Below are 27,271 nucleotides of genomic sequence, written 5' to 3'. Positions count from 1 at the left end.
GTCTCCAAATCCAGGGCTCAATCAAGAACAAAAAAATGCAGCAAGTCCTCCCCCTAAACCTCTTCAGGTTACAGAAAGCACCTCCGAAGTTCCAGATGCTCTAAGAGGTGTCCAGAGAGCATGTATGATCTACTGAAAGCTCAAATAAGTTTACAGCACACAAAGGCTGCAGAGTGACTGCCTGATGTTGTTAGAAATATTACATGAAAACAGCCTTTTTTTTTAAAAAAAAAAAAAAAAAAAGAACAAAGTGAGCTGATCCAATTCTGGGAGAGGTAACATGAGACTAGAGAAAGGCAAACATACCATTTGGCCGGAGCATGGCCCTAGAGCACTTGTACCTTAACTATTCCCACTTAAAGAAAAAAAAGCAACGCTTCACCACATGGGCAATACTGGAGTGAAGAGGTTCTCAGTCTAGCAAAAACACACTGACATGTTAAGAGCCTACTGACAGCAACAGTCTAATCCATATAAAAAACCCAAACTATTTCATCCCCTTAAATATCGTATTTCAGTCCACTAATTCTACTCACATACTTAGTCTTCATTCCCAACAGAACCAGCAATGAATCTGCAAACTATTTAAAACTAACAGCATCTTAAACTACAGAGAATTGCCATCTTCTTGCTAAACTTCAGTCAAAAAGGTAACAATCAAAGACTTGAAGCAGGAAATTAAGAGTTCATACTACTCCTCTTCGCAAAACTGAATTGTAAGGCTTTTCTGTAACCATATATAGGAACAGGTTAGCATAGTATTTAAATCACTGGGCAAATTCACTGTTAAAGATTACTATGCAAATGTCAGTTAGGGAAGCCCTAGTCAGCTCAACTGAACTGCAGAAAAAAAATTAAATCTGATTTTTCAATACAAAGTCAGAGAAACCCTAATGGGAGTCTTATGGGTAATTTCCTGGAAGGAAGAACACAGCACTAGCACACAGGTATTGAAAAATCCCACTGTATCTCTCCCTGCACCTTTAAGAATTTAATCCTTAAGTTTACCCAAGAGTCCAAATGTCCAAATGGAAGACTCCAAGATGAAACATGCAGGAAGATTAAAGTAAGGTTTTTAAAAAAAAAAAAAAAAAAAAAAATATACACACACACAAAAAAGGCATTAAGAAAACAAAACTTTTCCCCTCCTACATATTCAAGTAGTCCTAGTTTTAGTCAAAGTTATTCTCATTGGAAAAAAAAGTCAAGTTAGTCAGCACATGATACGCCTTCAGAAGAGCTTTCAGTGAATATACCATTTGGACAAAACAAATCCACAAATAATTCAAATTAGTGCATTGGAATTTTAACACAAATGAATCAATTAGGCCATAGACCACAATCCCAGAATTTTATGAAAAGGGGAGAGAGTAGGTTAAAAAAAAAAAATAGTAGTAAGATTAAGTTGTATTTTAAAAAAAGATTGGGTAGCAATGCAGTTCCGCAAACTTCTATGCTCACTGCTCTGAAATCTTGATACCAAAGCTTGTGCATTTCATTAAATGTCAACCTATAAGACAACTGTTCCAGACCATAGAAAGAAAAAAAGGAATGAGTGCACTCAGGTCTCTGTTTGAATTCAGGCACCAGAACTAACTAATGAATCAAGAAGAAAGGCAATAAAACCCTTTATTTTTAAGGGGGACAAAGTTTTATGTTGCTCGTAGTTGTAAAAAAAAAAAAAACCAGAACAGGTTATAAGTTAAATCCAAACTTTCCCTTCCTATCTTGCAAGCTTTGAAAGACAACCATATACAAATTTCATGAACAGCAAATGAATCAGTCTTTTGGGTAGATTCTGACGGTGGAAAAGGTTCTTGCACAGTACAAGGCATGTGACTGCAGAGTTTTAAACCTTTACATTAAAACTCGAGTTCATACAACCACCTTATTCCAACATCTCTTCACCCATTTATTCAGCCTGTTCAAATTTCATGTACTTGTATTGCAGTACATTTGTTTGCACCCCATGTAGAAACCACTGAAATGTGGAGTCGATGAAAGCAACAGTACTACTTGTGTGTTCGCCAGCTGTCCATTTAAATCCACTAGCTACTCATAGATAAATGTAAGTCTGCTTAATTTATATGGAGTTTTTCCTCTTTGAAGATCAATGATGGACAAAAGACAACCAAGTACAATTTTTTTTTTTAATAAAGATAAAATTACAAAAAAGGTAAAATCAGCTCAGGAAAGGCAAATTACTTTAATAGATCAGTTTAGACATTTAACATAATAACTCACATCCATTTTTAAATACTATTACATAAAGCATGGTGAAGAAAGGAATTTCTGCCTCATAATTAGAAAACTCACAATACAACTTGCCAAAAACCAGAACAAAGCCGTTTGAAAATAAATACGGTCCATGCCAAATAGTACAAAATGAAATCAGCAGTCTCTCTCAATACGAAAACTTTTCTTCTTTTAGGTATTCTCCAACTCTAGTATTATGTTCTGCAACTGATGAGAGGCTATCTTTTGTTCAAGGATTGCTGAGCTGTTCTGATTTTGCTCTGTACAAAGGCAAAAAGAAATTGTTGTTTCATTTTTTCAATTAACTGTTTTAGAAATGCAATTTTGAATTACTATTGTCATGAGTCTAAAATATTTAGTATTATGAGGAATTGAAAGCGATCTCTACAGAAATCAATACTTTGAAAAGTGTTTATTAATTTAAAATATTATAAAAAGGTGACATTCATTATTAATTAATTAGGGTTTACCCTTTGGCATCTGTCTTTTCACCACTGCTGTCCTTGGATTTATCCTCCTCCTTAACATCTGAAAAACAGCAAGATTTTAGATATACCAAAAGATGCAAGAAAACCTTAAAAGACTTCAGAAGAAAAAAGCATAACCAAGTTGGTTTTTTTTTTTTTTTTTTGTATATACATGTAGCCAGAGAGAACCAGCTTTTAAAAGAAGTCACTGGTTACAAATTAACATACAGTGTTAGATGCATCCATCCAAAGGAGTGATCTGGGCACAATGCCAAGTGATTCAAAATACCTCAAGGCAAGCCTCTCTTGACTGGCCATAACGATGGCATGCAGTAATGAGACCTGGATCTCCTCCAAGCTCCATGTGGCAGTCTTGTAGCCCTAAGATGCAGCCTGTTCTTGGAAAAGTCAAGAGTCCTTGGAATTACATTAACTCCAGAACCCTATCCAGCTTCTGTTTCAGAGAAAACTGGTTGGCTCACCCCACAAAAAACAAACAGGAACAAATTCTTTGTCTAATGTATTTAAAGTAAGAAACTTCTTTACCCCTATTTTCATTAAGCTATACAAATCCCTGGCTCTAACATTTCAAGCTTGTGGGGAAGCAACAATAACCCTTGGCTGAAAATACTGTTCTAGTGTGAATAGCTGTATCTTGAAACTGATTCATTTAAAATAGATGCTTTAAACATGATGGAAAAAATAAATCATCATCTCAACAGCTAAATAACTGTTAACAGAAAACGCATCTTCCTCCTGGTAGAACTGACATTTGCAGTTCTAAAATATAGGATGAAATCACAGCAGAGTCCTACCTGCTTTTTTGTCCTCTGTCTCTTTTTTGTCCTCCTCTATCCTGGCTTTCTTTGCTCCTTTCTTATGATCTGCAACATTTCGTCGTCCACCTTCCCCTTCATCTTCAGAATCTGAAAATTCTTCATCACAGGCTATGCGCTTATCAGATGCTCGAACTAGGATTTAGAATTATGAAATTAATTGAGCATAAAGTCAACTACAATAGGCCTAATAAAAAGGAACTATGAAATTAATAATGAGTAATAATATACTATAATCATTTAATGCTGATGAACTAAATCATGGATGAAAAATACTGTCTTTCAAGATACTCGGGGACTCTCACAATGACCTTCCGAAAATAGCTTTACAGAGACACAGGCGGAGGGTGGGAATATTTTAACATGTATCAAATGAATTTCAAATACTGGAAACTAAATCACAGGAGAAAACATTATGGTTTCAACAGTTCAGAAAATGGACAGTGCACCAATAAGAGGTTACAGAATTACTCCAATCGCCATGAAAAATGGTTAAACGTAGCAGAAAACTCTTAGTTATAGCTGAAGAACAACTCATTGTCCATACAAAGGCTAACAGTAATAAAGTGAAGGGCAGTGTTGCAAGTATGGAAAACCTCTCTCTCACAACAACAAAAAAATTTTTTTTTTAAAACATAGTACCTCACTTTGCATCAATGGGGAACATTATTTTTTTTTGTGAATAGCAAAAGATAGACGCTAAGTCCTGTATTCCTTTAGTTACAATTCATCTGAGACTTATGGAGTATCTATTTTAGATTTGAAATAGCCAGACTGCTTCATAAGATGCAAAAACCCACGTTCTTTTAGCTTTTCTTTAGACCCCTTTAACAGGCTCAGATTTGTGCAGAGATGCCACCTCAAGAACAGCAAAACTGGCAGACCAATGGCAAATTTTTTTACTCAGGAAACGAAACTGCCAATCTTCCAGTACTGTACTACTAGGACTAAGGTTGTGAACAATTAAATCTAAAAAGACTCTACTTGGACATGCTCTATCATGAAAAGATATTTCTTACTAGAAATGCGTTTGTCTGGATCTTCTCCATCCTCATCTCCACTATCTTCATGAACAGCATCTTCAGGAATGGCCTGCATCTGTACACCAGGTGCATGAGGTAACATGCGCAAGTTTTCAAACAAGCGTTGCCTGCAAGTAACAGACAAGGAAAGTTATTACTACACAGAAGTAGCATTTCCTTGAATTTTGTATTTAATTCTGAAAATTCTGTCTTCAAAGTTAACCTGCTTTGCTTTAGAGTCATTGTTTCTTTTTCAAAAAAAAAAAAAAAAAAAAGAACAAAACCCAAAAACAAAAAAACCACAAAAACAAAAAAAAAACCCACAAACAAACAAAAAACAAAAAAAAGCAAACAAAAAACCCCCCAAAAACCAACAAAAAAAGGAGGGGGGAACATTCCAAGTTCAGAAAGCTTTTCATCCCTAATAGATCATGAGTATCCACAGTGTACTTGAGCATCATTTTCTTTGAACTTTTTATACACTTATTTCAATCAACTTCAATCTTCAGTTCCCCACAGAGTCAGCACAAGTACTGCCCATATGGGCTGAACCGAGTGACAGTATTACTCTTTATAAGAAACTAGAGTACCAAGTAGGATAATAAACTATCCTCTAGTTTCTTAGAAAGAAAGCCAGACACTTAAAGCATGAAGACTTCCACACTATGCGCAGCAATGACTTCAGGGTCAAAAGCAATCCATCTGGATAAGATTCCTTACTGGCTGTTTCAGGGAGAACACAGAGAAGTTCTCTCCTCTAAGCAACCTGATGCTTAGATATGGATGGACCCCACGCTCCAAAGCACCACGTGCAGGAAGAGGAAGGACACTGGACTTAAAACTACCATTCCAAAGAAGTCCAAGTAGAGAGAAAGTTGTAGCAAACATCAAATATTAGCAATTGTATCTCAGTATCCTTCTGCCCAATTTGAAGAGCTAAATGGCAACTGTTGCTTTTTTGGAATCCTTGCCATCTCTGCCTCTGCTCAAAACAAATGACCTGGCAAACCAGTTTTGCCAATCCAGGGAGTTCCCTAAGGTTAGGTCTCTGTGAGAGCATACAACTAACTGAAGGAGGATTCTCTGAAATGATGGGTCATTGCTCTTCTTGTGGGTGCTAGTACGAAGATGTGAGATTGTATCTCTGTTGACAGAACACATACAATCCGTGCCCAGGGATGTGTTAAGGAGCAAGCAAGTTTTGCAGCCCACTCACACCACGAGAGCTCAGCAATACACAATATACAGCAAGCAGCCTGGCAGATCACCAGCTGGAGCACTATTACTACAGAGAATTTTTGTAGAATTACATCAATGAAGAATAGGTGGGGTTTTTTTTTTCCCCCTTACACATTATTAAAAAATAAAACCCTTTCAGCTGATTGCGATTTATTTATTTGTGTTATGAACACCAATCAGTCTATACACCACCCAATTCAAAAATTAGTATTTTAACTGCTTTGCTGAATTTTGCAATTTGACAGTTTTACAGGTTATAGCAGTACTGGCAAACTTGTACAGCTAGTTTCACATCTTTATTCAGCTATTTTTAGTAACCAAAAGAATTCCTGTGCACCGTTAACAGCCTGTTAAACTTGGGGCAGGAGTGAGGGTTTATTCTTTTAAACCCAGAGCAGGGACAAGCCTCGGTAAAGAGTACTTTAGGCTAACCAATCATCTCTTATCAGTTGAGTACAGAATTGATTGTATGTATGCATTACTCCATCCCTGAAGTAACATATTTGTTTACAATCAAACCTTCAGGATGTGAGGAGGAATAAACTAAGTATCAGAAGTGGAACAGGCTAAAAACACATACCCGCTATAGCTTGGCAATGAGCGCTTCTCAAACCTTGTGGATTTGTCAAACCACAGTCACTCAATCGCCTGCACACGTATCACTATCTTTCCACAGTTTTGGATGTCCGAGCTCACATGTGACTTTTTATTTTCACAGCTGACAGCTACAAACAATGACAATCTCAGTTCATGTTTAGACATGGAGCTGAGAATTAGAAATCCTAATCATCACAGCATACCAGCTTCTTTCCTGACAGGATAAACTTTCTACAAAATTAGAATGGGAAGCCAAGCAAAACAGTCGTCCCTTTAGTTGCTGGAAAAAGTAGAAATCCAAGCTGGGTCTTAAATGTTCATATTTACAGTCATAGGACTTCATAAGCATACACACTGTCGTAGGAACAGACTTTTAAAACGTACCTCTTCTGACAGAAATGAAAAATATGTCAAATCTATTCAGTACTTATTTTTAGTGTATAACAAAGAAAGGCATACAGTTTTCAAAACTGCCTAACAATATAGGAGAACTGTGATCCACATGACCTACTTGATAGATAAGGTAATCCCTACTTACTTGATCTTCTCCATATATTCTGGTGTATTCTGATTAGTCATATTCGAAGGACTAATATGAAGCTTGAAGTCTGGTCCGAAATACTCAAAGTAGTCATTGTATGGCAACTCTGTAAACCAAAACACAAAAAAGACAACTTTGTGACCTAAAAAAGATTTTAAACATTTTAAATACAACAGTAGTTTTGACAGGATTTTAGTTAGACAACTATGAAACCTGAAGCACTCAAGTAAGCAATAATACTTAGGTAGTGCCTGAACTGTGCAATGTTTTTCCTCTAAATAGGTAAACTTAAATTTGTTGCCAAAATATAAAGAGCAAGAGAAAGTTCTACTGCAATCATGTTAGAACATACACTGGAACAACATAAGTAACAAATTTGGTAAAATAATTAAAAATGCTACTTCTGCAGAAAAGAGAAGATCAACTGATGATTTCTTACAACTGTTTTCAAAGTTAGTCTAGTTTGAAAGGTTTAAGTGAACCATTCAAAATATTCCTTCAGTAAAACATATAATACATTAGGCTGAAGATCACAGATAGTTTGGTATCCATTGTAAGTGCTGTATAGTGGTTCAGTGACACCATGATGTCTGTCCATTCCCCGCCTCCCCCTCCTCTGCTTTTTGTATTTTCACAGTAATAGTCCCATGACTGGAACATCTAATCCCCAAAATAAAGTCAATGAAGACTTCATATGCAGGAAAACAGTAGTATTTTATATTGAATATGACTGTATCTTCCCTGATAAAGTAACAGAAATCTAAAAAACCTAGAACACTTAAGAAATAAGACACTGAAATCCACTTCTAATTGAACCCTTTGTTTTGTTTCTTCATTTATGATTATTACAGGATAAGGGATCTTGTTAGGTGGATAGAAAGGAGACAGGAAGATTAACTTGCTGTTGCAACATGTAGAAATGCACTGTTCTTTCTCAGAACAGATTGAAGATGACAGGGACCCAAAAAGTTGAGAGGAATGTTAAAAAGATTAAAAAAAACTCTTCATATATATCCATTGAATGGGACATGCTAATGGAAAAAAGTCCCAAGATAAGGAAATACTACTGTGTCTTCAAAAGCTTTGGCTGACAAAGAATAGATAGTGACATGCAAGATGGAAAATATACATCTTGAAAGGTACTGTCCAAATATTCTTTTCTCACTGACAGCAGCATTCCACTGAAATCAGATGGAAACACTATGAATCCAGCAAGAGACACATGAATAGCAAAAGGTTATCAGCAAAAGTTGCAGTCCAACATGAAAACTGCCAATGACTGATGTGCAACAAACCAGTCCAAATACCAATTTTATAAAAAGGCATTCCAAAAACATGTCCAGAAGTATATTTGGCCAGAAATAAAGGGAGTGTAGGATCTTTGGGGATCTTCCTCAGAGAAATTACTTCACTCTTCAACTATTTGAAAGTAGTCTACTGTTGCTTTTTTTATTTTAAATTGTTTTTAACATAGCTTGCGTAGTCAAAATTGAGTCAAATGGAAGAGTGGAAGTCAATATATGTTCACAGTTACTTTTAAGTCATAGATACAATGAAAAAAAGTTATGTTTTACTATGTAAAATGGACACTTGCGTATTCATTTATTTCTTGTGAATACCATGTTCGTGGTGCCCAGCTTACACAGGTCTATGCTGTTACAATCAAAATGCAGTATATATTCTATCATACCGATGACATTCATATTAAAAATAGTTACAAGTAAGGTTCCATAAGTTTTACATGTTTTGAATTTTCCAAAAATGACCCAATCATTTAAAGCTTTTGTGAGGGCATAAAAAAAAAAAAGCCCCAAATGCTTAAGTTTATTTGGTGCATAAGCTACTGAAAAATTATTGGCTAACAACAGCTTTCTAGATAGTTTATTCTAAACTGATGCATTACAGTTAGCTATAGAAATATTTGCTATCTGTTCACTTAAACCCTCCCATGATTACTTCTTAATAAAATATTAATTTGGGTATTAATATTTACCATTAGGAATTTCACAATCTAAGGCAACAGCAGTTTCATACGTCCAGCATCGAGCAACATTACGAATAGTATATCCTCCTCCTCCTAACATCAGCAATGGCAAGTTAAAAGTTTTTACAACTTCCACACATTTAGCATGACCTGTCAAACACAAAGAGAATTGACAACATATGCAAAATATCTATTAAACAGAAAAATATATAATGAACTATTTAATCAGATATATGCAGTCACACTTATCAAGTGAGAACTGAGTTGATTCAAGTAAAACAGAACTGCCTCCCCCAAAAGCTAAGTACAATCTCACAAGAAATCAAGATCTACAGATAAGAAATGTACAAAACACATTGAACATTATCCACCCCAGTCTTCAGAGACTTTGCATGATGGTTTATTGCTGCTGTTCTGAAATGCTCTTAGAATGTTTAGTGGTTTGTCTTTTCATAACTGAGTCAAAACGCAGTGACAAATCTAGGGACAAATTCTCAGTCAAATGCAAAGGGGGAAGAAGGGAAAACAGCAAATCAGTACTCAGTCCTTTCTACTTCTAAATTTGAACCTGTATTAGAGGTTGCTAAGTCTTGCTTACAGAGTGAACTGGTGCCAAGACAGTACACACTCCAGGGAGATACAGCATACTGAAAGGCATCTGTAGGAGGCAGCAGCTCTCTTGGTTTCCAAGATATGTAAGATGGAAAAAAATCTGAGCTGTATGGGCAACTGAAGTAGCTTTGCCACCTGGTGCAAATCAAGAAAAGAACCCTGAAACACTGCAGACCCAACAGATACTATACTGCATTTTGTTGCCTACAAAACTCTAATTGCCTCATTAAGAAAACACAAAACCAAGAAAACCCAGAAAATGAATGATTCAGACAGGCTGGATTCAAGGCTTAGCGAAAGTTCAACATACATTTAACATTTTATCACTTAAATAAATAACAAAATAATAACAATAAGGTTTGCTAAATTAACAACTCATCCCAATTTTGAGAATCACGCTTTTGGGTAGAAATGTAAGTAATACTAAAATAAATTAATTCTATAAAAGTTAATGAAAATGAATGTTAACAAAAGGCTCAGTATAACAAACACCACTATAAATTTAACAAAGCAGTGAGTATTTTCATTTCAGTAATACCTATTTTACACCCGACAAGGTGTTTGATGTTTAGTATCTGTAGTCCTAAGTGAACCACTAGTTTTGTTATTTGCCCATCATAGTAAGTGTTGCAGTAGGATGACTGTTATCCTGTCATTCCAGACCATTGCTTTAAAGCTACAGAAAGCCTGTGCATAGAAGAAAGGGAATCACTTGAGTGGCTAGGAAGAACATGGAAAACCAAGCTTCTTAACTTTTTTAGATGGACAGAAAGAAAGAGGCAACTTCTGGGTTTCTTTTGGCCATCCCTGTACAGCAAAGAAAGAGGTGATTAATCATCGTAATGAACAGAATCTTTGTGACTCCAGTCCTCATCATGCAAGTGTCTTGAAAAATAGTATGAAGGACAGAGGTTTCTATTAAATAAAAAGTTACAGACAACAAGCAAACACTGTTCTGCTTACCTTTAACAGTAAGATTAAAGCATCCCAGCCTGTCACCAGACAGTGAATCTGCTCCACACTGTAATACCACAGCACTGGGCTGGTACATCTCCATTACTTTGGATATAATCTATAATCAATATAAAACAGCAAGTTGTTAATTCACATTATGAAAATAAATCCACAAAATTAAACTAGTATCTTTCCAGAGAGCTTAAAAAAAAAAAAAAAAAAGGTACTCACTGGTTTGAATATCTGTCCATACGATTCATCATCTATACCATCCCTCATTGGAAAGTTGACAGCATAGTATTTGCCTTTTCCAGCACCAATGTCCTATAAGCAAAGATGACAAATGCCTTATTACAAACATGGAAGCACATGATGGTATCATGGAAAAAAAAGTCTACACAAGTCTGCCCAGCTATTTTGTACCATTACTCATGTCTGTGAGGGGAAAAGAGGCAAAGTACCTTACTTGATTCCCATTCTCCCACAAAATCATTTTGGAGCGTAGGAATTGTACACCAAGACTAAATTTGCAGTAAGTACACTGGATTTTTTTAATTCAAAGATTTAAGACAAAAAGACAAAACATAACTGATCAGTTTAGCCCGGTAAAAATAGTTAAGCAAAAACAAGCACGAAAACTGAGAAGAGCAAGGTGATATGCGTGTTTTCAGTGCTGTACAGAAGATTTAGATTTAAGAAGGTTTTTAAAACCATATTCTTTGCTCCAAACATAGGATGAAGAACTAGCTCCAGCTAAAGGGAGAGAAGGGGGAAAAAAAAAACAAACAAAACCCAAAACAATTGGAGGCCATTTATAGGTGCCCTTGAAGAAACTGAGACTTTTTAAACAAAAAAAATGAACTTGCAGATTATTTTCAGTTCCATCATGTGACAAGGCAGGAACTGTAGTAGTCTATCTTACCAGGCTTCCTCAACAACATACGTACTAAGAAAAAAAAAAAAATATTCATGAAAAAATAGTTGTTAAACCCCGAATCCATCCACTTCTGTTTTGATGATCAGCTCAAAACCTAAAGATCCCTGCTTGCCATAGACTCCCATTTCTTCCCTTTAGCTCATCACCAAGACAGACAGAAACTGATCCAGTTTACAGAGCAGTTCTCTGTCACTAATAAAGGTACAATAGGAAAGACAGTGAGATTTAACCTGTGCAGTTTGTCTGTAAACTAGCAGAGCAGCTCTGCAGAAAGAGCACACTTCAGGTCCAACATCCTTGAAAAACTGCAAGTCCTCAGTAGGATGACCCAGCAATACAAATACTAAACTTCTCAACATTAGCTATTGAAATAGTCATGGATTTGTCCTCTTCCTGAACAAAGCCTCCTTAGAAGTGAATGAAACAGTAATGTGTCACTTCCAGTAACTATCTTTTGGGGGAAGGGGGAGGACAGGGACAAATGGCACAATGTTAACGGTTGGCTTTTTTTTTTTTTTTAATTCCAGCATATTATTAATATTTCATAGTATTGCAAGATCAGTGACACTGAAGACCCCTGCTGAACTCAACTCTGGCTGATTTGGAGCATGACAGTTATCCAGAATCTCCGAAAGTGAATCACCTAGGCTTTCAGATGCTGATTTTTTGAGGCGATAGTGCCTTGCTTTCCAGATTTAGGAAGAAAAAAAAAAAAATAAAAAAAAAAAATCATTAAATCGATCTCATCTTAAAACACAGCAAAGCCAAATGTTCACACAATCTCCCACAAAACACGGTAATTGCTTTCCAGCCTGAGCTACTCAATGGATGTTTTTTGTAACCCATACTTGTATTGGTTATAAACACTAAAGAAACAATATAGCATTCTGGTAGTTGCCCGTTCATCAATGTATCAAATTTCCTCACAGAACCTGGGCCTCTACATAGCACTACAGTCTCAACTGACCTATCTATGTATATATAAGACAAAGATTAATGCTATCATCTAAGGTGTGTAGAAAGTCAAATAACTTACTAAGGACACTGGAAGTTCAGACTGCACAATACCTTCAGTAGAAAAATGGATGAATGCAGCTGAACTAGACAACCTCCGTGAGAGTCAGCTATACATTGATGGAGCTGCAATCACAAAATCATCAGCTGATGCATGATTTGTTCCTGCATAAACAACATTTTACTGTGTCCAGCTCTGCAGTCTTCAGCACAGAAAGGACATGGACCTGTTGGAGCAGGTCCAGAGGAAGGCCACAAAAACGGTCAGTGGGTTGGAACACCTCTCCTTATGAGGAAAGGATGAAAGAGCTGGGGCTGTTCAGACTGGAGAAGAGAAGGCTGCGGGGAGACCTTATTGTGACCTTTCAATACTTAAAGAGGGCCTACAAGAAAGCTGGGGATAGTCTTTTTAGCAAGGCCTGCTGTGACAGGACAAGGGGTAATAGTTTTAAACTAAAGGAGGGTAGAGTTAGACTGAACACAAGGAAAAAATTTTTCACGATGAGGGTGGTGAAACACTGGAACGGGTTGCCCAAAGAGGTGGCAGATGCCCCATCCTTGGAAACACTCAAGGCCAGGCTGGATGGGGCTCTGAGCAACCTGATCTAGTTGAAGATGTCCCTGCCCATTGCAGGGGGGTTGGACTAGATGACCTTTAAAGGTCCCTTCCATCCCAAAGCATTCTATGATTCTATGATCAAATAAGCATAACCTGATCAGCAAACTAGACCAACTAACTAAAGAATTACAGAAACAAGCTCGAATGGAGCCCACTAACAAAAACAAAAAAGATAATATTTGGCTGTTAAAGTTGGTGTAAATAACCAGCAACTGCAGATCAAGTTGAATAGAAGCAAGCAGCACAATAGTGGTCTCCAGAAGGAACACTGACTTTTCAGAGAATTAGTTCTCCCTTTAGTTCAATTAGCTTTGCTAGCTCTGGAGTTAGGAAAAAGCTAATGTTTTTTTTTCTCCTATGGGGATGTAATAATTGCAATAAAGCCTGCTGAAGTCTGTATGCAGACAATGCTCATTTCAAAATACTAGCTAGCAGCACAGAATAAAAGTTACCATGCCTGAGGTACTGTTTGTCACTGACACTGTGCTAAACAAATCCCAATAACATACAATATTCTTCTATTTATTTCAGTTGTGTATTTTTAAATTCTTTGTCCTGGGTGTGGCGAGGTGAAGAATCCATAAACCTCTCTGTCAACAGGAAGTGCTGTTTCTAAAAAGCCAAGATATCTAACCCTTCAAAAAAAATTCTAGCCAAATTCAGCAACAACAGCTTCTCCTTATAAACATCCTGGTCTGCGCTGCTTTTTGTTTGAAGCACCACTACCACCTTGTGGCCAGTCAAGTTAAACCACATGGATAAAAACAATGCCAACCTGATTTCTACCTAAATCAATTTAGAAGGCAGTTTAACAAAAAGCTAACCACCATAATAACATTCAGCTCCAACAACCACAATGAATTGAATGCTTAGCACCCCACTGATTTAAAGCTTAACTTTCATTTACTCCTGTGTCCTCTGGGTATCATCAGCACACTGGGGAGCACACATTCCGGGAATATTAGCAGAAACACAAATATCTGCATCTCTGGAATCAATTTAAAGATAGTAGGAAAACAGTGAATTTTTTCCCAACACAGCATTTTTGTAGGTCAACTTTTTAGAAATGTTTACTTTTTTTTAATGAAATTCCTAACTGTATGTACAAACTAATGTACAAAGTTGCTAATACCAGAGGAGTGCCTTATCCTGGGAGTGCCTCTGATAAAAAGAGGTTTAATTTAAGAGTTTGAAGCTAGAAATATATTATTCCTAATACTTGAAATATTCTTTCAAGTTGTGAAGTGGAACAACTTCCTGTTCTGATAGACAAGAGTCTAACACAAGGAATGACTAACTTAAAATTAATATGAAGGGACAGGAAAATTAGTTTCCATTCTCAGCTTTCCCAGAGATTCTACAACAGCTTAAATGATAATTCTTCACAGGCCAATGCTCCCTCCCTCAAAGCTAGCTATAAGGTTTCGTACAAAATTGTCTGTGGGGCATGCTGAAGTTTTTCAGCAGTGAGCATCATGAGAGCTTAGAACATACTTTATGACATAAGAAATATTCCAAAACCAAGCCAACTGTATTACTAGGCAAATAGAACACAGTAAATTCAAGTTGTAACTGAAGCTTTGTGACTATTAAAGCTCTGGCATAAAGTTATTATTTGAAATAAGTTTTGAAGCCATGTGATCTCCAGCTACTTTTCACTGTATGCGCAGAATTGAAACGTACAGATAATCATTATAAATATAACACATTGTCTTCCTAAAGACATTTCCAAAATCTGAGTGAACTAAACTAATTATATATTTGAAGTAAAATTTCAGACAATTTATCCAGAAGTGGTAGTGTTGATTTTGTGTACAAGTGAATAACTTACTTCCCCACTATCCTGTTTTTTCTAAGGTTCTTCAACAAATCTATCACTCTAACATATTTTCTGAAAACTTACTGCTGTATATTATTACTGGACACAGCTGTTGTAACCTTGTACTAAAAGAGTATCTACAAGGAAGAGAATATGAGGGTATTTGTCACCTAATGATATTTCATATTCAACCTTACCCTAAGGTCCCCTGTGCCCGGAAAATATTCACCGTACTTATGGAATGATACTGTCATGACACGATCTGTGGTATAAAATGCTTCTTCAACACCATCACCATGATGGATATCAATATCAATATACAACACTCTTTGGTGATACCTAGAAAGAAAATCATGTATGAGAAATCATCATTATCTGTTATGTTCATAATATACTGATACCTAACAAGGAAAAACCTAATGAAAAAACCCAACCAAATGCTAAAATCCAAGATCATGATAATTTTGATGATTTTGGTTGAACTGACCATATGGTCTTAGAATTCTCAGTACAGTTCGGATAATAATGAAAATAAGTTTATCTTCATCAAAATAAGTAATTTAAGTATGTAACATATTTAGTATTTACCCCAAGTTGCCTCACTCCGTAGGAGCTATACCTTGTGTTTCTGTTCACACCACTTTGTTGTTCACATCTGCTGAATTCGCCCCTTTCACAGGGCATTTCTTTCTGCCTTCTCAATAATTACCAATATAGTCTGCACTAAAACATCTCTTAGTGCACACTTAGAACAGCATCGTGCCAGGAGCAGGAATAAGCCCGTAAAAAATAAATTTAAATACTTATTTTCCATTGACCTTTGCTTTTTCACCTCTGCAAGTTGTAAAGACAGGCCCATTCTTATTTCCAAGTGTATCACACTTACTATTAGCATGAAATTATTACACTACTGCTTAGTATTTCCTTAAATACTGCAAGCTTCAGATCAGTTTATTTGAGATGGATAAAGAAACCAGTTGTTTGAAGCCTCAGAGCATTGGAAACAACAGTAAGCATCCTTTAAATTCTATGTTGTTCAGTAAAGAACAAAGTCTATCAACATCAGGAGATGCATTTTCATCATGCTTTGCATAGTGCTGTAGAATGTAAGTCTGAGCAGCCATAATTTCAGTTGGGCTAAGATTGTTCGCTTAACCAGACACTGAACAGGACCGATTCCTATGGTTACATAACCCATAACTATTTAAAAGCTTCCTTCCTTCACATGTACATTAAGCTAAAAAATTAAAGATTGTACCACAGAAAATCATATTGCTTTTCTTAGACAGTAGAAACAGATCCTGAATACATGCTGTACATTAAAATGTCTTTATTAATGCTAATATTATTTGTTAGTGTCTTTAGAAACTTTTCCCATCTTTAAAAAACACTTGCAGCTTACAGCTGCTTCCCCCATCCCTCATCAGTAGACTCAGCTGCTCCATTCACAAGAGTCAAATACCTAGACTATTTTTTGTAAAAAATTAGACTTATGTGTTATTAGAAGGGATACAGTCCCCTGAAGTAGTACAAGTAACACTCCGGATTTGATATTTTAGTGAAGCATTACTGCTTGAAGTTAATTATATGATCATTTTTTCATTACTCCTCTCATTTTTTATTTTGCAGTCACAGCTGCACAGCTGTTATTTCATTATTTATTCATAACAGCCACATTAATTCATGTAACAATCCAAGGAAGCTCGTGCATGATCTGCCCTGAATATTCCTGTTTGGTTTAGTAACGACTCAAATTATAGGAAACAATCAGGCATATTGAGAAACCAAATGGGTGTATGATTGTAAGCATAATGACTGCCCTAAGGGGTCAGGGCAGTGATCCATCTAGCCCACTATTCTGTCCCCATGAGTAGCAACAGGAGAGTAAGCCTGTCCATTTTCTGAAGTCTGCTACCCAAGCACTTCCCCACCATCTAGAATTACAGCATATGGCGTTTTACAGGGTGCGTCGTTGCTTGGATCTTTAACATCCATTTACAGACCTCTTGTCCATGATTATGTCTAATCTCTTTTTTGAATCTGTTGTTGCTGTCTGCTTCCTTCAGCCTCCTGCAGCAGGAAGTTCCAGAAGTTCACTATCCTCTGTGTAAAGAAGTACTTCTAAATATCTGTTTTAAACCTATCTCCTATTAGTTATCTTTTCAGTTTGCCTCTATTTTATTTTAAACTTCTTGCTGAAGCCAAACAGAGCAGAGCTTGGAGTTTTCTTAATTGAGACTGTATGAGTTCAACATGGACTATGAAAACTCACTGAAATAATAACAATCCATACCTTCAAACATTTAAATACTTGAATTTGACACTTTCTATAATTTTATCTTGTTCCCATCATAAACTTACTTCAGTAACTCAAGGATGGCAAGCACGATATCATTGACGTAACAGAAACCAGATGCCTCCGATTTCTTGGCATGGTGAAGTCCTCCAGCCCAATTAACAGCCATGTCTGTCTGTTGTCTGTTCAATTTTACCGCCCCAGCTGTAAAAAGGCATACACAAAAATGAAAGGAAACGCAGTCAGAAACTTCTGAAGGCCTTTAAATCTGTTACATGAAATAGTATCTTATTTTTTAAATAAGTTGATCCTAGATCTGATCTCTTACAAATACTGAGATACAGACTGTCAAATATGAGATATGTCAAGTAACTGATGTATGATTACTATTTCTTTATTAAAAAAACATGTATTTGCTTCAGTTTTAAATATAGTATCAAAGTTTAAGTTGCTGAGATAAACATAATAAAGCTACAAAATAGCAGGCAAACAACATATACTTACCAACAGAGCCTCCAGTTGACAGCTGACAAAACTCAAACAGGCCATCAAATACAGGACAATCTTCTCCAACATTAACTGTAAGAAACATATTACTTTTCAAAAACACCATTCCAACACCATTGCTATATGCACGGATAACACTTACAGATGCAACATATAGTTCATTCAGCATTTTGACTATGCCTCCTCCCCCCTCATTTATGTCAGGCTAAATTTTAAACACTGAAAACAATGTAAACTCTTTATAATCCAAGATGACTCCAAACTATCTTTTTTTTTTTTTTTTTTTTTCCTTTTTAGTTTCCACGGGAAGCTTTGTCTCCTCCTTAACAAGAAGTTAGTTGGATCATTTTTGGATTTTTGAAGAAGTGCTGATTAACATAGGTCATGTTAAAGAATGCACAATTACTTGGAAAAATAATTTGCTGAGAATAAGGCATCATAAAGCGGCTACAATACTGCCTTTTAAATTGATATAATAGCTGACAAGCTGCATTCCTAACAGTACTTTGAGCTTATACCTATAATTAAAGAAATAAATTAACAGCAAGGGTGAGCATCGAGTAATGTACAATTTTTACAATCTCCCTCCAACAGGAATGAATAACTCCTTTTGTTGACTTAAACACATTTTCACACATTGATTTTTACTTCTCTACTCTTCTAAAAGCCATTCTTTTTCAGAAAAATTTTACATTAGAAGAGATTTTAAGACGTTTTTGCAAACAACTAACAACTAAAGTTTAATCTGTGCATTAAGCCTACAGAAAGCAGTATTTCGCATCTAGAATACACCCTGTGAAAGGGGGGAGGAGGGCGCAAAAATCCTTCCATAAGCTTAAAGAACATTTTGCCAATGTGTCCACTTTTAATAAAAAAGTCCCAAAATTAGTGTAGCTAAAGGCAGGCACGTTACTCATGTTACAGTATTTCTCTAACCCACCCACACCATTAAGCCATGTTCATACCTCTGTATTGGTGAATATTTAGCTTTAAATAATGCTAACCATTGAAGCACGTACACATAGATTTAGCCTAATGTTGACACTTACATCTCTGCATTTGCTTGCTGTACTCAGACATATTGTCAGGCCTTATTGATCGGAGAAATTTAATGTATTCATCACTATGGTACTTGGTCATTTCCTCAGCAGTAGCTTTGTGGGGTCGCTGATAACAAGAAAAAGTTAGAGAAATAATCAGTGCTCTGCAAAATCAGCTACAATTGGCTAAAACAGACAACTTGAAACAAATCTGATCTCCTTTGAAGGGAGAACAATGAAACTGACAGTAGTGCTGTTTTACATAAAGCAAGGACTACTCTCTTGTTAGTATACAAATTGATTAATTCTTTGTGCAGTTACCCCAATGGCCCCCCAACACCCCACCCCCCCAATCATAAAAATACTGGTGAAAAGTCTCTACTGGGGCTCTACTTCACTTCTTCCAGACACAACAATCTGCAATCCTCACCAGTTACAAAATACTGCTTCATTTCTAAGTACACATTTCTGAATACACTATTTAAGTATTTTCTACTTCCACTTCTCTCCATTTATTTCTATGAGAATACTTGAAGCCCTTTAAAAATAACTTAAATGCTTCAGTGGACATTCTATTGCTTATACTCACGTAAATTTCCATTTTTCTGTACAAGCCATAATTTAGCAGCAAGTTGTGAGTCATTCGGATCCTATGAGGTTTCATTGGATGCCCTTGTCCATAGTAATAGTTTCCGATATCACCTGTCAATATTACACAAACGGATAGCTATTCATATTACAAAATAACTTTTCATTGCTACTTAGAAGAATCATTCCCAGAAGAAAGCAAGTAAGAAAAACCCAGGTCATACATCAGAAGCAGAGGGCAAAAAGGTGGCCAAATGTAACACCTTTCCTACAAGCAGACAGTAGTAGGGGAGCAAAGATGCCCACAAGAAGTGTTTTCAAATCAAGAGTGAAGAAAATAGTGGGCAAGAACTAAAGAATAAAGTAATGGGAAACAAAACTGGAATTAAGAGGGGAGCAGAAACTACTGATGACACAGCCACATTATACCACAACAGAGGCTGTAGCAAAACCTACCATTTTCCAGGAGCTGATTTTAAGATACCATCCTCAGCCTGCCCTTAACTACTAACCCTAGCAGTTACATTCCAGAAGTTAGCTTCAGATCCATTGCTGCAACCACATGCACAAACATTCCCCAGCCACCTGCTGCTAGGGATCCACAGTAGTTTAACAGAACCTTGTAATCCAAATTAGCCTGTCTCTGTCAAATTGGAGAGCGACTAGACTCACAATTAAAATAAATTTGACAGTCAATTCCAAGAAAAGAATGGCTGCTACGATGGGCTAGTTAAGTTTTCTCCCCAGCTCGGGTACTGTTAGAACATACATGTCTCCACTTTGAACACTGACATTCCCAAGACAAACCATTTTAAATAGAACTAACAGTCCATATGTTTCTAGAAACGTAGACAAGCCTAAAAGGTATGTCCAGTTGTCAATGGCTTTCAGCTGGAGAATTTCATAACAAAGCTTCGCAATAGCGCCTGTTTTCTTTTTGACCAAATTTCCCGGTAGGATTAGTGAACTTTGCCTTCTTGAAATTTTTACTTTTCTTTCACATCCTCCAATGTGCTCTGCCTTGTCCACTGGGAACAAAAGAAATAATATTTTCACAATGTCATACTGGTAGTCAGAGGTATGAAGCAGCACTGCTACGGAACAGCTTTAGTTTCACCTCTTCAACATGAGCTCCAGCTCAGGAGAAAGGGAAAATGTCAGCTTGCACTAGCATCACCAACTACCAAGAAAAGCAAGCATTACAGTAAGATTAGAAGTCTCAAAGCATTCTAAAAATCCAGCTTTCAGCTTTCAAAGTGATGAGAAAACTAAGAACAGTTAGGAAAACAGATATAACCTAAGGTAATGTAAGATGAAGTTATCTAGAAAAACAATTGCTCAACACCTAGCTCTTCGCCATCCCACAACAATGGAAATACCAAGTTTTAGCATTAAGTTAAGAACTTTGAAGAACCTGGGCCTACTCCTACCTTAGGTATTTAAGTGGAAGATTAGCACTTCTTGTCAGTTACTAACATCTAGAGTCTTGCAGATACATACTGCAACCCCGCACTTTTGGTCCACATGCATGTCAAGAGCAAAAGGTATTAAGAGAGTATAACCACACCCCTTCCTGCCAGCAAAAACATTTCCAAGCATTTTACAAAACAGTACCTTACAAATTTGGTGTTCAGGAAAGATCTATCACAGCTCTTTGAAATTAATGACTGGAAGATGAAAATGAACCATTTATGAGCCCTTACTTTTATGAAGTTACTGTTAAGTCCCAGATTTACAAAGCTTCAAGCTAGTAATAGCTTAAAATTTTGACATTTTTAAGACAATAGTGACTTTCAATAACATGATGCTTTTGAGGAAACTTCATTCCAAACGCATTTGTGGCTTAAAGAATATGTATGTATTTCATACCTTTTTTTTTTTAAAACAGGTCATTTCAGTTTTAACTACTGCAGCTTGCATAGTCATTAGCACTCAGAATGCTGATGGATAAGGAAGCAGACAATTAAGAATGATTTTCTGACTTATGTAAAACGTAAGTTCTGTTATTTTCCCTCATGTACAAGAAAAAAAAAATAAACAAGCTTTTCAAACATGCTTGCAACATATCCTTTGATATACTGAAATTAATCAATTAAGCATATTCTACATACATACACTGCAGTGTACACTTAAAAAAAAAATTCCATCAATAAATTAAGCATACCTTTTAAGTTTCATTTTATTTTTTACCAGAAAGGAGAACTTTTAAAAGAATTGGCAAGTTGGTAAATTTAATGGGAGCTTATTTAATCAAATAGAAGATCTGTGGGTGAGTATCTGGCAGAAGCATATTGATCCTTCCATATTAGAGGTCAGCAGTAATGACTAACAATAGATATCAATATAATACACTTTAGCAACAGGCAATATCATTTACGTCTTTCAGGTCTTAGCATCACCAACAAAAAAGGGTTTTGGCATTAGCCTCAAAAAAAAATTCAGAGGGATGAAAAGCCCATTAAATTTCAAGGGACTGTTGCAATTTGTATGTTGGCAGGGGTAGGGAAGGAAAAGGTATGCAAGAGGTTCCTCTTTCTCCATTAGCACCTTGATTTCCAGCCAACATCACATCACAAAGTGGAGCCATCTTGGAGACATCATCCTGTGGTGAAGGCAAAGGTGTCAGAAGTCTCTCCTCCTTTACCCAGTGAAGGAGAATGTGCCCTTCCTGGTACATACACTCCATCCACTGATCCTGAAACCTGTATCTCTCTTCTTCATAAACACAGCCTTACTGGAGTACTTTGGGAAGAAAAGCAAGGTGTACCAAGAGCTAGTGTGTGCAGGGATGGGACACCTCCCCCACTGATGGAGCTAAAAAGCTCTGCACTTAGTGCCAGACTAACTCTGACTAGAGTATGTGTATCTATGAGAAATAGGTACGGTGAGGCCAAGTGCACGACTAGTATTGCAGATAGTACGAGTTTGATCCTAAACTTGTCAATACAAAGGTAAAAATCATATAGTAGTGTTACAAGCATATTTTATATCACTCATCAGTGCGGGTGCACATGGAAAGTGCAAAAGAAAAGAACATAACTGAAAGAGGAAGCAGAGGGAAAAAATGCAAAGTAGTATATGCAGAAAGTTGGCAAATTTATTAATCTTTCACAGCAAGGCTTCAAAGACTGAAATTTACTGTTTTATACCAGTAAAAATATCAGCTAAATGAGAAGTAAAAACATGATCTCTGAAAAGTTGAGTCCTTAACTAAAACAAGACGAACCAAGTGCCAATTTAATGCTAGCACCAGTTTACTGTCCTGCGCTGTTCACCATGTGGTGCAAAATGCAATACCAACAAATGACCAGAAGACCTACCTGAAAACTAAGTTGTTACATACACTGTCATGTTCCGAGTTCAAATATATTAAAAAAAAAAAAAATTACTTCTCAATTCATGCAAGTTACTCACATAAATTGTGAAGAGAGCTATCAAATGAAAATAAACCCACATGATTCCTTCGATGAACATAAAGTTTTAGACACAATTCTCCATCTGAGACTTCAGCAAGGTCTACAGATGTTAAATATTCTAATACACAGAAAAATACAAGAGGCTACATGCCCTAAAGGAACTTCAATTATGTCTGACAAACACACCACCGACTAACAAAAGCTGCTATGTCCCCCAAAAAAGTCCATTAGTCTCTCTAGTTACTAAGATATCTAGAAAAACAACACCTTTAAATTAACCCATTACAAAACAGTCTTAATGGCCTGAACAAATAGGCAAGATATGATGTTTACTTATCTTTTTTGATACTTTGTAACTTGGAAGTTACATTACTTTGTAACTTTGCTACAGATAAATTGTTATGTACACTGACCCTATCTCTGCTTATTTTAAGTATGGTTACCATGGAATCATGAGGTATTTCAGAACTGCACTGAGTGCAGAAACCCAACTGCTACAATGGAAACCACACACACATAAAAAAAAAAAAATCTTAATAGCTCTAGTTACATTTGGACTGACTTCTGCAACACTAACAGGCAAACTCATTTAAAGATGAATGTAAAAAAGATCATCAATGCCTGATCAATCCAACAAACAGCTATTCAAACAGGCCTAAAATTACTGCACTAACATCTGAAGGGTTGCGGGTTTTGCTGTTTTGAAAAATTAAGCAGACAGCAGAAGACTAGCAAAGTTCTGACTTTTGAGTCCTGAGCAGAGGTTGGACACCACTGCCGTGTTTGGAAGCCACTGTGCAAAGCGTTGATGAATTTCCGTGAAACACTCTTCAGTTAAAGCTTACATCTGCAGATAAGATGAACTTGAAGTGCTAACATACTTAAAACAATGTCTGAATATAGTAGCATTCTGCCCTATTAAAACAGGTTTAGTCTCGTCTTTATGGGTGGAACCAACCACATTCTGATGCAGATCTCTCAAATTTTTCATGAAGGTAGAGCCTTTTGAACACCCACATTAAATTACGCACAAGCAATCTAAACAATACTGCTAGTGCACAAGCATGGAATAAATACACTTATTAACTGTAGCCATGCTATAGTTGCTGCGTGATTTTCTAGAACTGTGCTTTGCTGTACAGGAGCACAGAGTTGGAAAGACCATTTGGGTCCTGCCCTCATTGCTATGGGCAAGTGTACAACACGTACCTATTTTGGAAGAGGCCACTGAACTACCTGAGCCACATGCTGCAAGACCGTGGCAACAACCTGAAAACACATGGTAAGAGGCTAAAATAAAAGCTACAATATCCTTCCATACTTAGCATGGTTCTAAGCAGTATGAGCAACAGACTTCACTAAGCTATTGCCATATATATATATATTAAGACTAGAAGAATGTATTAAAAATATTTCAGATAAGATGACCAAAGTATTTTAATTTGTACGTTTTTAGTTCTTCCCATAGTATACTGGCTCAAATTTAAATAAAATTCCTGACCTGAGCGTGATCACAAACAATGCAAATTCTGGATGTGGCTGACAGTCTATTACAAACAAACCGCAGAAAATGAAATCAAGCTTCTTCTAACCAAAGTTTACTGGTTCTGGGTATAGTGTGAAGGCTATTAAAACTGTTAATTATCAGAAAATATTAACAGCAATACACTTTGAGAAAACTTGGTAAGTGACAGGCTAATTTAAAAAAGCAACTTCAGATGACTATCACACTGAGCTTCACAAAAAGCATGTAGGAATTTATTGCATCTCAAAAGATACACATATATTCTTCTAGTACTTTTCAACACTTTTCAGTGTATACATTTAAAGAAACAGAGTGAAAGTATGTGTGGAGGGACAACTATGACAAAAAAAAAGGTCATTTACTTCAGTTATGACATGCTTAGAGATACACCACTACCTCAGTTGTGTGCTTGAGGTATCTTTGTATTTTTTGGTTTTGAGTTATCTAAGGCTTCGAACACTCCCCTCACTTTGATTCAAGACTTTGCTGGCACAACACAGTGACAAAATACTCAGAATTGCCAGATGACGACAAATTAGCATTAGAAATACATACTGCAGATATTAACTCTAAAATTTCTTCTAACTCCGCTATTTCCAAAAGAAGTGTAAAATAACTGTTTGCCTTGGCAATAAAAAATAAGACAGACATCAAAAACATTCCAAAGCTGTTCGTTTCTGCCACAGAGAAAGAATTTTTTAAAACCATTTTTACAACAGATACTCCTTTCCCTACATTATTGTTAACTGCAGGCATCCTAGTCTACATATTCAAGCAAGATATGAGCTACAACTGCTTTTAAGTCGCCACTGTCCTGCCACCTCAAAACTTCTTCCTTCTCCAGTTTCTCCCCCCTCTTCACTAGTACAGCGTTTTGGCTGTTAGGGGAGCCTGACACTAGCACAGAGTATCAGAATCCAGGGACCACAGAAAAACCGAAGACATCGATATTTAGTAAACTATAGTCACCTGACTTTATTAAAAAAAAAAGGAAAAAAGCATATTGATTAAAAAAAAAAACCCACAAAAAAACAAGCCATGCAAACATTTGCAGAGAGAAAGATTCTAAGCTATCACTGCAGTCTTCCTTTCAACAAGGCAAAAAGTGATTGCTCTTCCACAGGAAAAGTAAGATCCCAGCCTCACCAAAATTATCCCTAACAGGGGCCTCCTTTCCCCTTTAGGCTGAACAAAGAACCAGAGCTAGCAACAAAGAGAAGGGGGCGGCAACCACCACTCTGCCTCCTTTAGTGTGGTAAAAAAACCAAGACAGGCCCCACAAGGTCTGCCATCTCTAAAGAATGGCAGATTTGCCACAGCAGCAGACACCTTTGATATCTTAGGGGGTTTAGCCATTCATCTTCATTTCCAAAATGGTGAAAACACCAAAGCGCTAGGGCGAAACAGCCTCAACCTCCGTTTCCCGGCTACTACCAATACCAGTCTCAGATGCCAGGTTAGATTGTTACAACTGGAGGCAATTAAAAAAACAAACAAACAAACAAACAAACAAAAAAAACCCAACCAAATCTCTTAACTAAACTGACCAACGAGTTTACTCTTCCAGTACAAAAGAGGAAAAACAAATGCAAACTCAAGAAGAAAATGAAAAGTTCTCACTGCTGTGGCCAGAGAGAACCACAAACAAGTTGCTGCAAATATCTGAAACGAAGCACAAGCTTCAGGTACTTTTTCAACGTGACTGACAATGCAGATCACAAGTCACTGTGCCCTCATCAGACAAGCGTGCAAACTTGGAAGGCCTGCAAGCAACTCAAATTTCACTATTAAACACCTACGCATGCAACTTTCGTGTTGTGCTGGAGGAGAGGCTTGTGGAAGCCAAACCTCCACTCTGATGCACGCTCATTTGGGGTGGGGGCCAGAGTCCCCCTGCCCCCTCCGCACACCAGACCTTGTATGAAAGCCAGAGGAAGGGGAAGGCCTCGGCGCAAGAATCACCAGGTGCCCAAGCTACACATGGCCTAGACTTTTTTTGCAGGGGAGGAGCCAGACACAGCAGCGACTCCAACGCCTCTGTGCCTAGCGGATGAAGGGGAGTGTCTCAACTTTTCGTCTTTTTTGGGGGGGGCTGTGGGGGGGGACGGACGACGACACAATAGACACAGCATTCACCGCCGGGCCCCACAGCCGCTCCGCGGCAGGCCACGCAGCTCCCCGACCCGCACCTTGCCCGGCTCCAACCCCCCCCACCACCACCCCCCCCGCCGCCGCGTCCCCCTCGCCCGGCGGCCCCCGGGGCTCAGCCCCGCGGCGGGGCGGGAGTGCGCAGGGCCGATGGCGGGAGCGGGGCGCGGCGGCGCAGGTGGAGGCGGCGGGGAACCCCGGCCGGGGTCTCCCTAGAGCCGGGAGGGATCTCGTTCCGCAGGGGAGGGGGTGCCCATCATGGCGGGGGCCGGAGGCCGGCCGCTCCAGGCGGCCGTTAGAGGGGCTCCCCCCACTCACACACACGCGCTCCCGCGCCGGCCCCGCTCACCGTCATAATAGTAGCAGACTTTCTTCTTGCCGCCGCCCTGACTGTACGCCATAGGGCCGCCGCGCCGGGGCCGAGCCGGGGCCGGGGGGAGGGAGCGGGAGGCCGAGGCGAGCGCCGAGCCGGCACCGAGGGAGGGAGGGAGGGGGCGGGAGAAGGCGGACGCGGGAGAGCGGGAACTCGCGACGCCGGGCCGCGGGCAGCGCGAGCGGGCCCGACCATCGGCAGCGGGAGGGGGGAGCAAGCGGGACGCGTCCAATTCGCCGCCGCCGGGGGAGGCGAGGGAGAGAAGGAGGCGGAGAGGACACGTGCGAGGGAGCGGGGGCTCTCGCCTGCTTGTCCCGGCCCTTGTTGCTTATTCACACACACACACTTAGGGAACAAGCCAGCGAAGAGTCCTCATAAGAGAATTCTTAGAGGAAGCTCTTTCCTCGCCCTCCCCCACGCCGCGCAATGGTACGGTCCGCCGGCGGGCGTCGGGCTCGCTCCCCGCCCCTCAACGGAGCCC

The 27,271-nt window shown here is 38.1% G+C and overlaps 1 protein-coding gene across 1 annotated transcript; it reads right to left on the bottom strand.

Moving 5' to 3' along the window:
* Positions 1–2,192: 2,192 nt before the first annotated feature.
* Positions 2,193–26,955, bottom strand: HDAC2 (histone deacetylase 2). Its single transcript, XM_082306443.1, has 14 exons — positions 26,767–26,955; positions 19,330–19,442; positions 18,750–18,867; positions 17,698–17,772; positions 17,259–17,397; positions 15,095–15,236; positions 10,740–10,832; positions 10,518–10,626; positions 8,952–9,092; positions 6,956–7,064; positions 4,579–4,709; positions 3,539–3,694; positions 2,727–2,784; positions 2,193–2,516 (listed from the first exon to the last, which is right to left on the bottom strand). The coding sequence occupies exons 1-14, from the start codon at positions 26,816–26,818 to the stop codon at positions 2,486–2,488; spliced, it is 1,467 nt and encodes a 488-aa protein (XP_082162569.1). The 5' UTR covers positions 26,819–26,955; the 3' UTR covers positions 2,193–2,485.
* Between the last annotated feature and the right edge of the window lie 316 nt (positions 26,956–27,271).

The sequence above is a fragment of the Platalea leucorodia genome, assembly GCF_965183815.1.
Source record: "Platalea leucorodia genome assembly, chromosome: 3".
Lineage (NCBI taxonomy): Eukaryota > Metazoa > Chordata > Aves > Pelecaniformes > Threskiornithidae > Platalea > Platalea leucorodia.
This window is presented reverse-complemented; position numbering and strand designations above follow the sequence as displayed.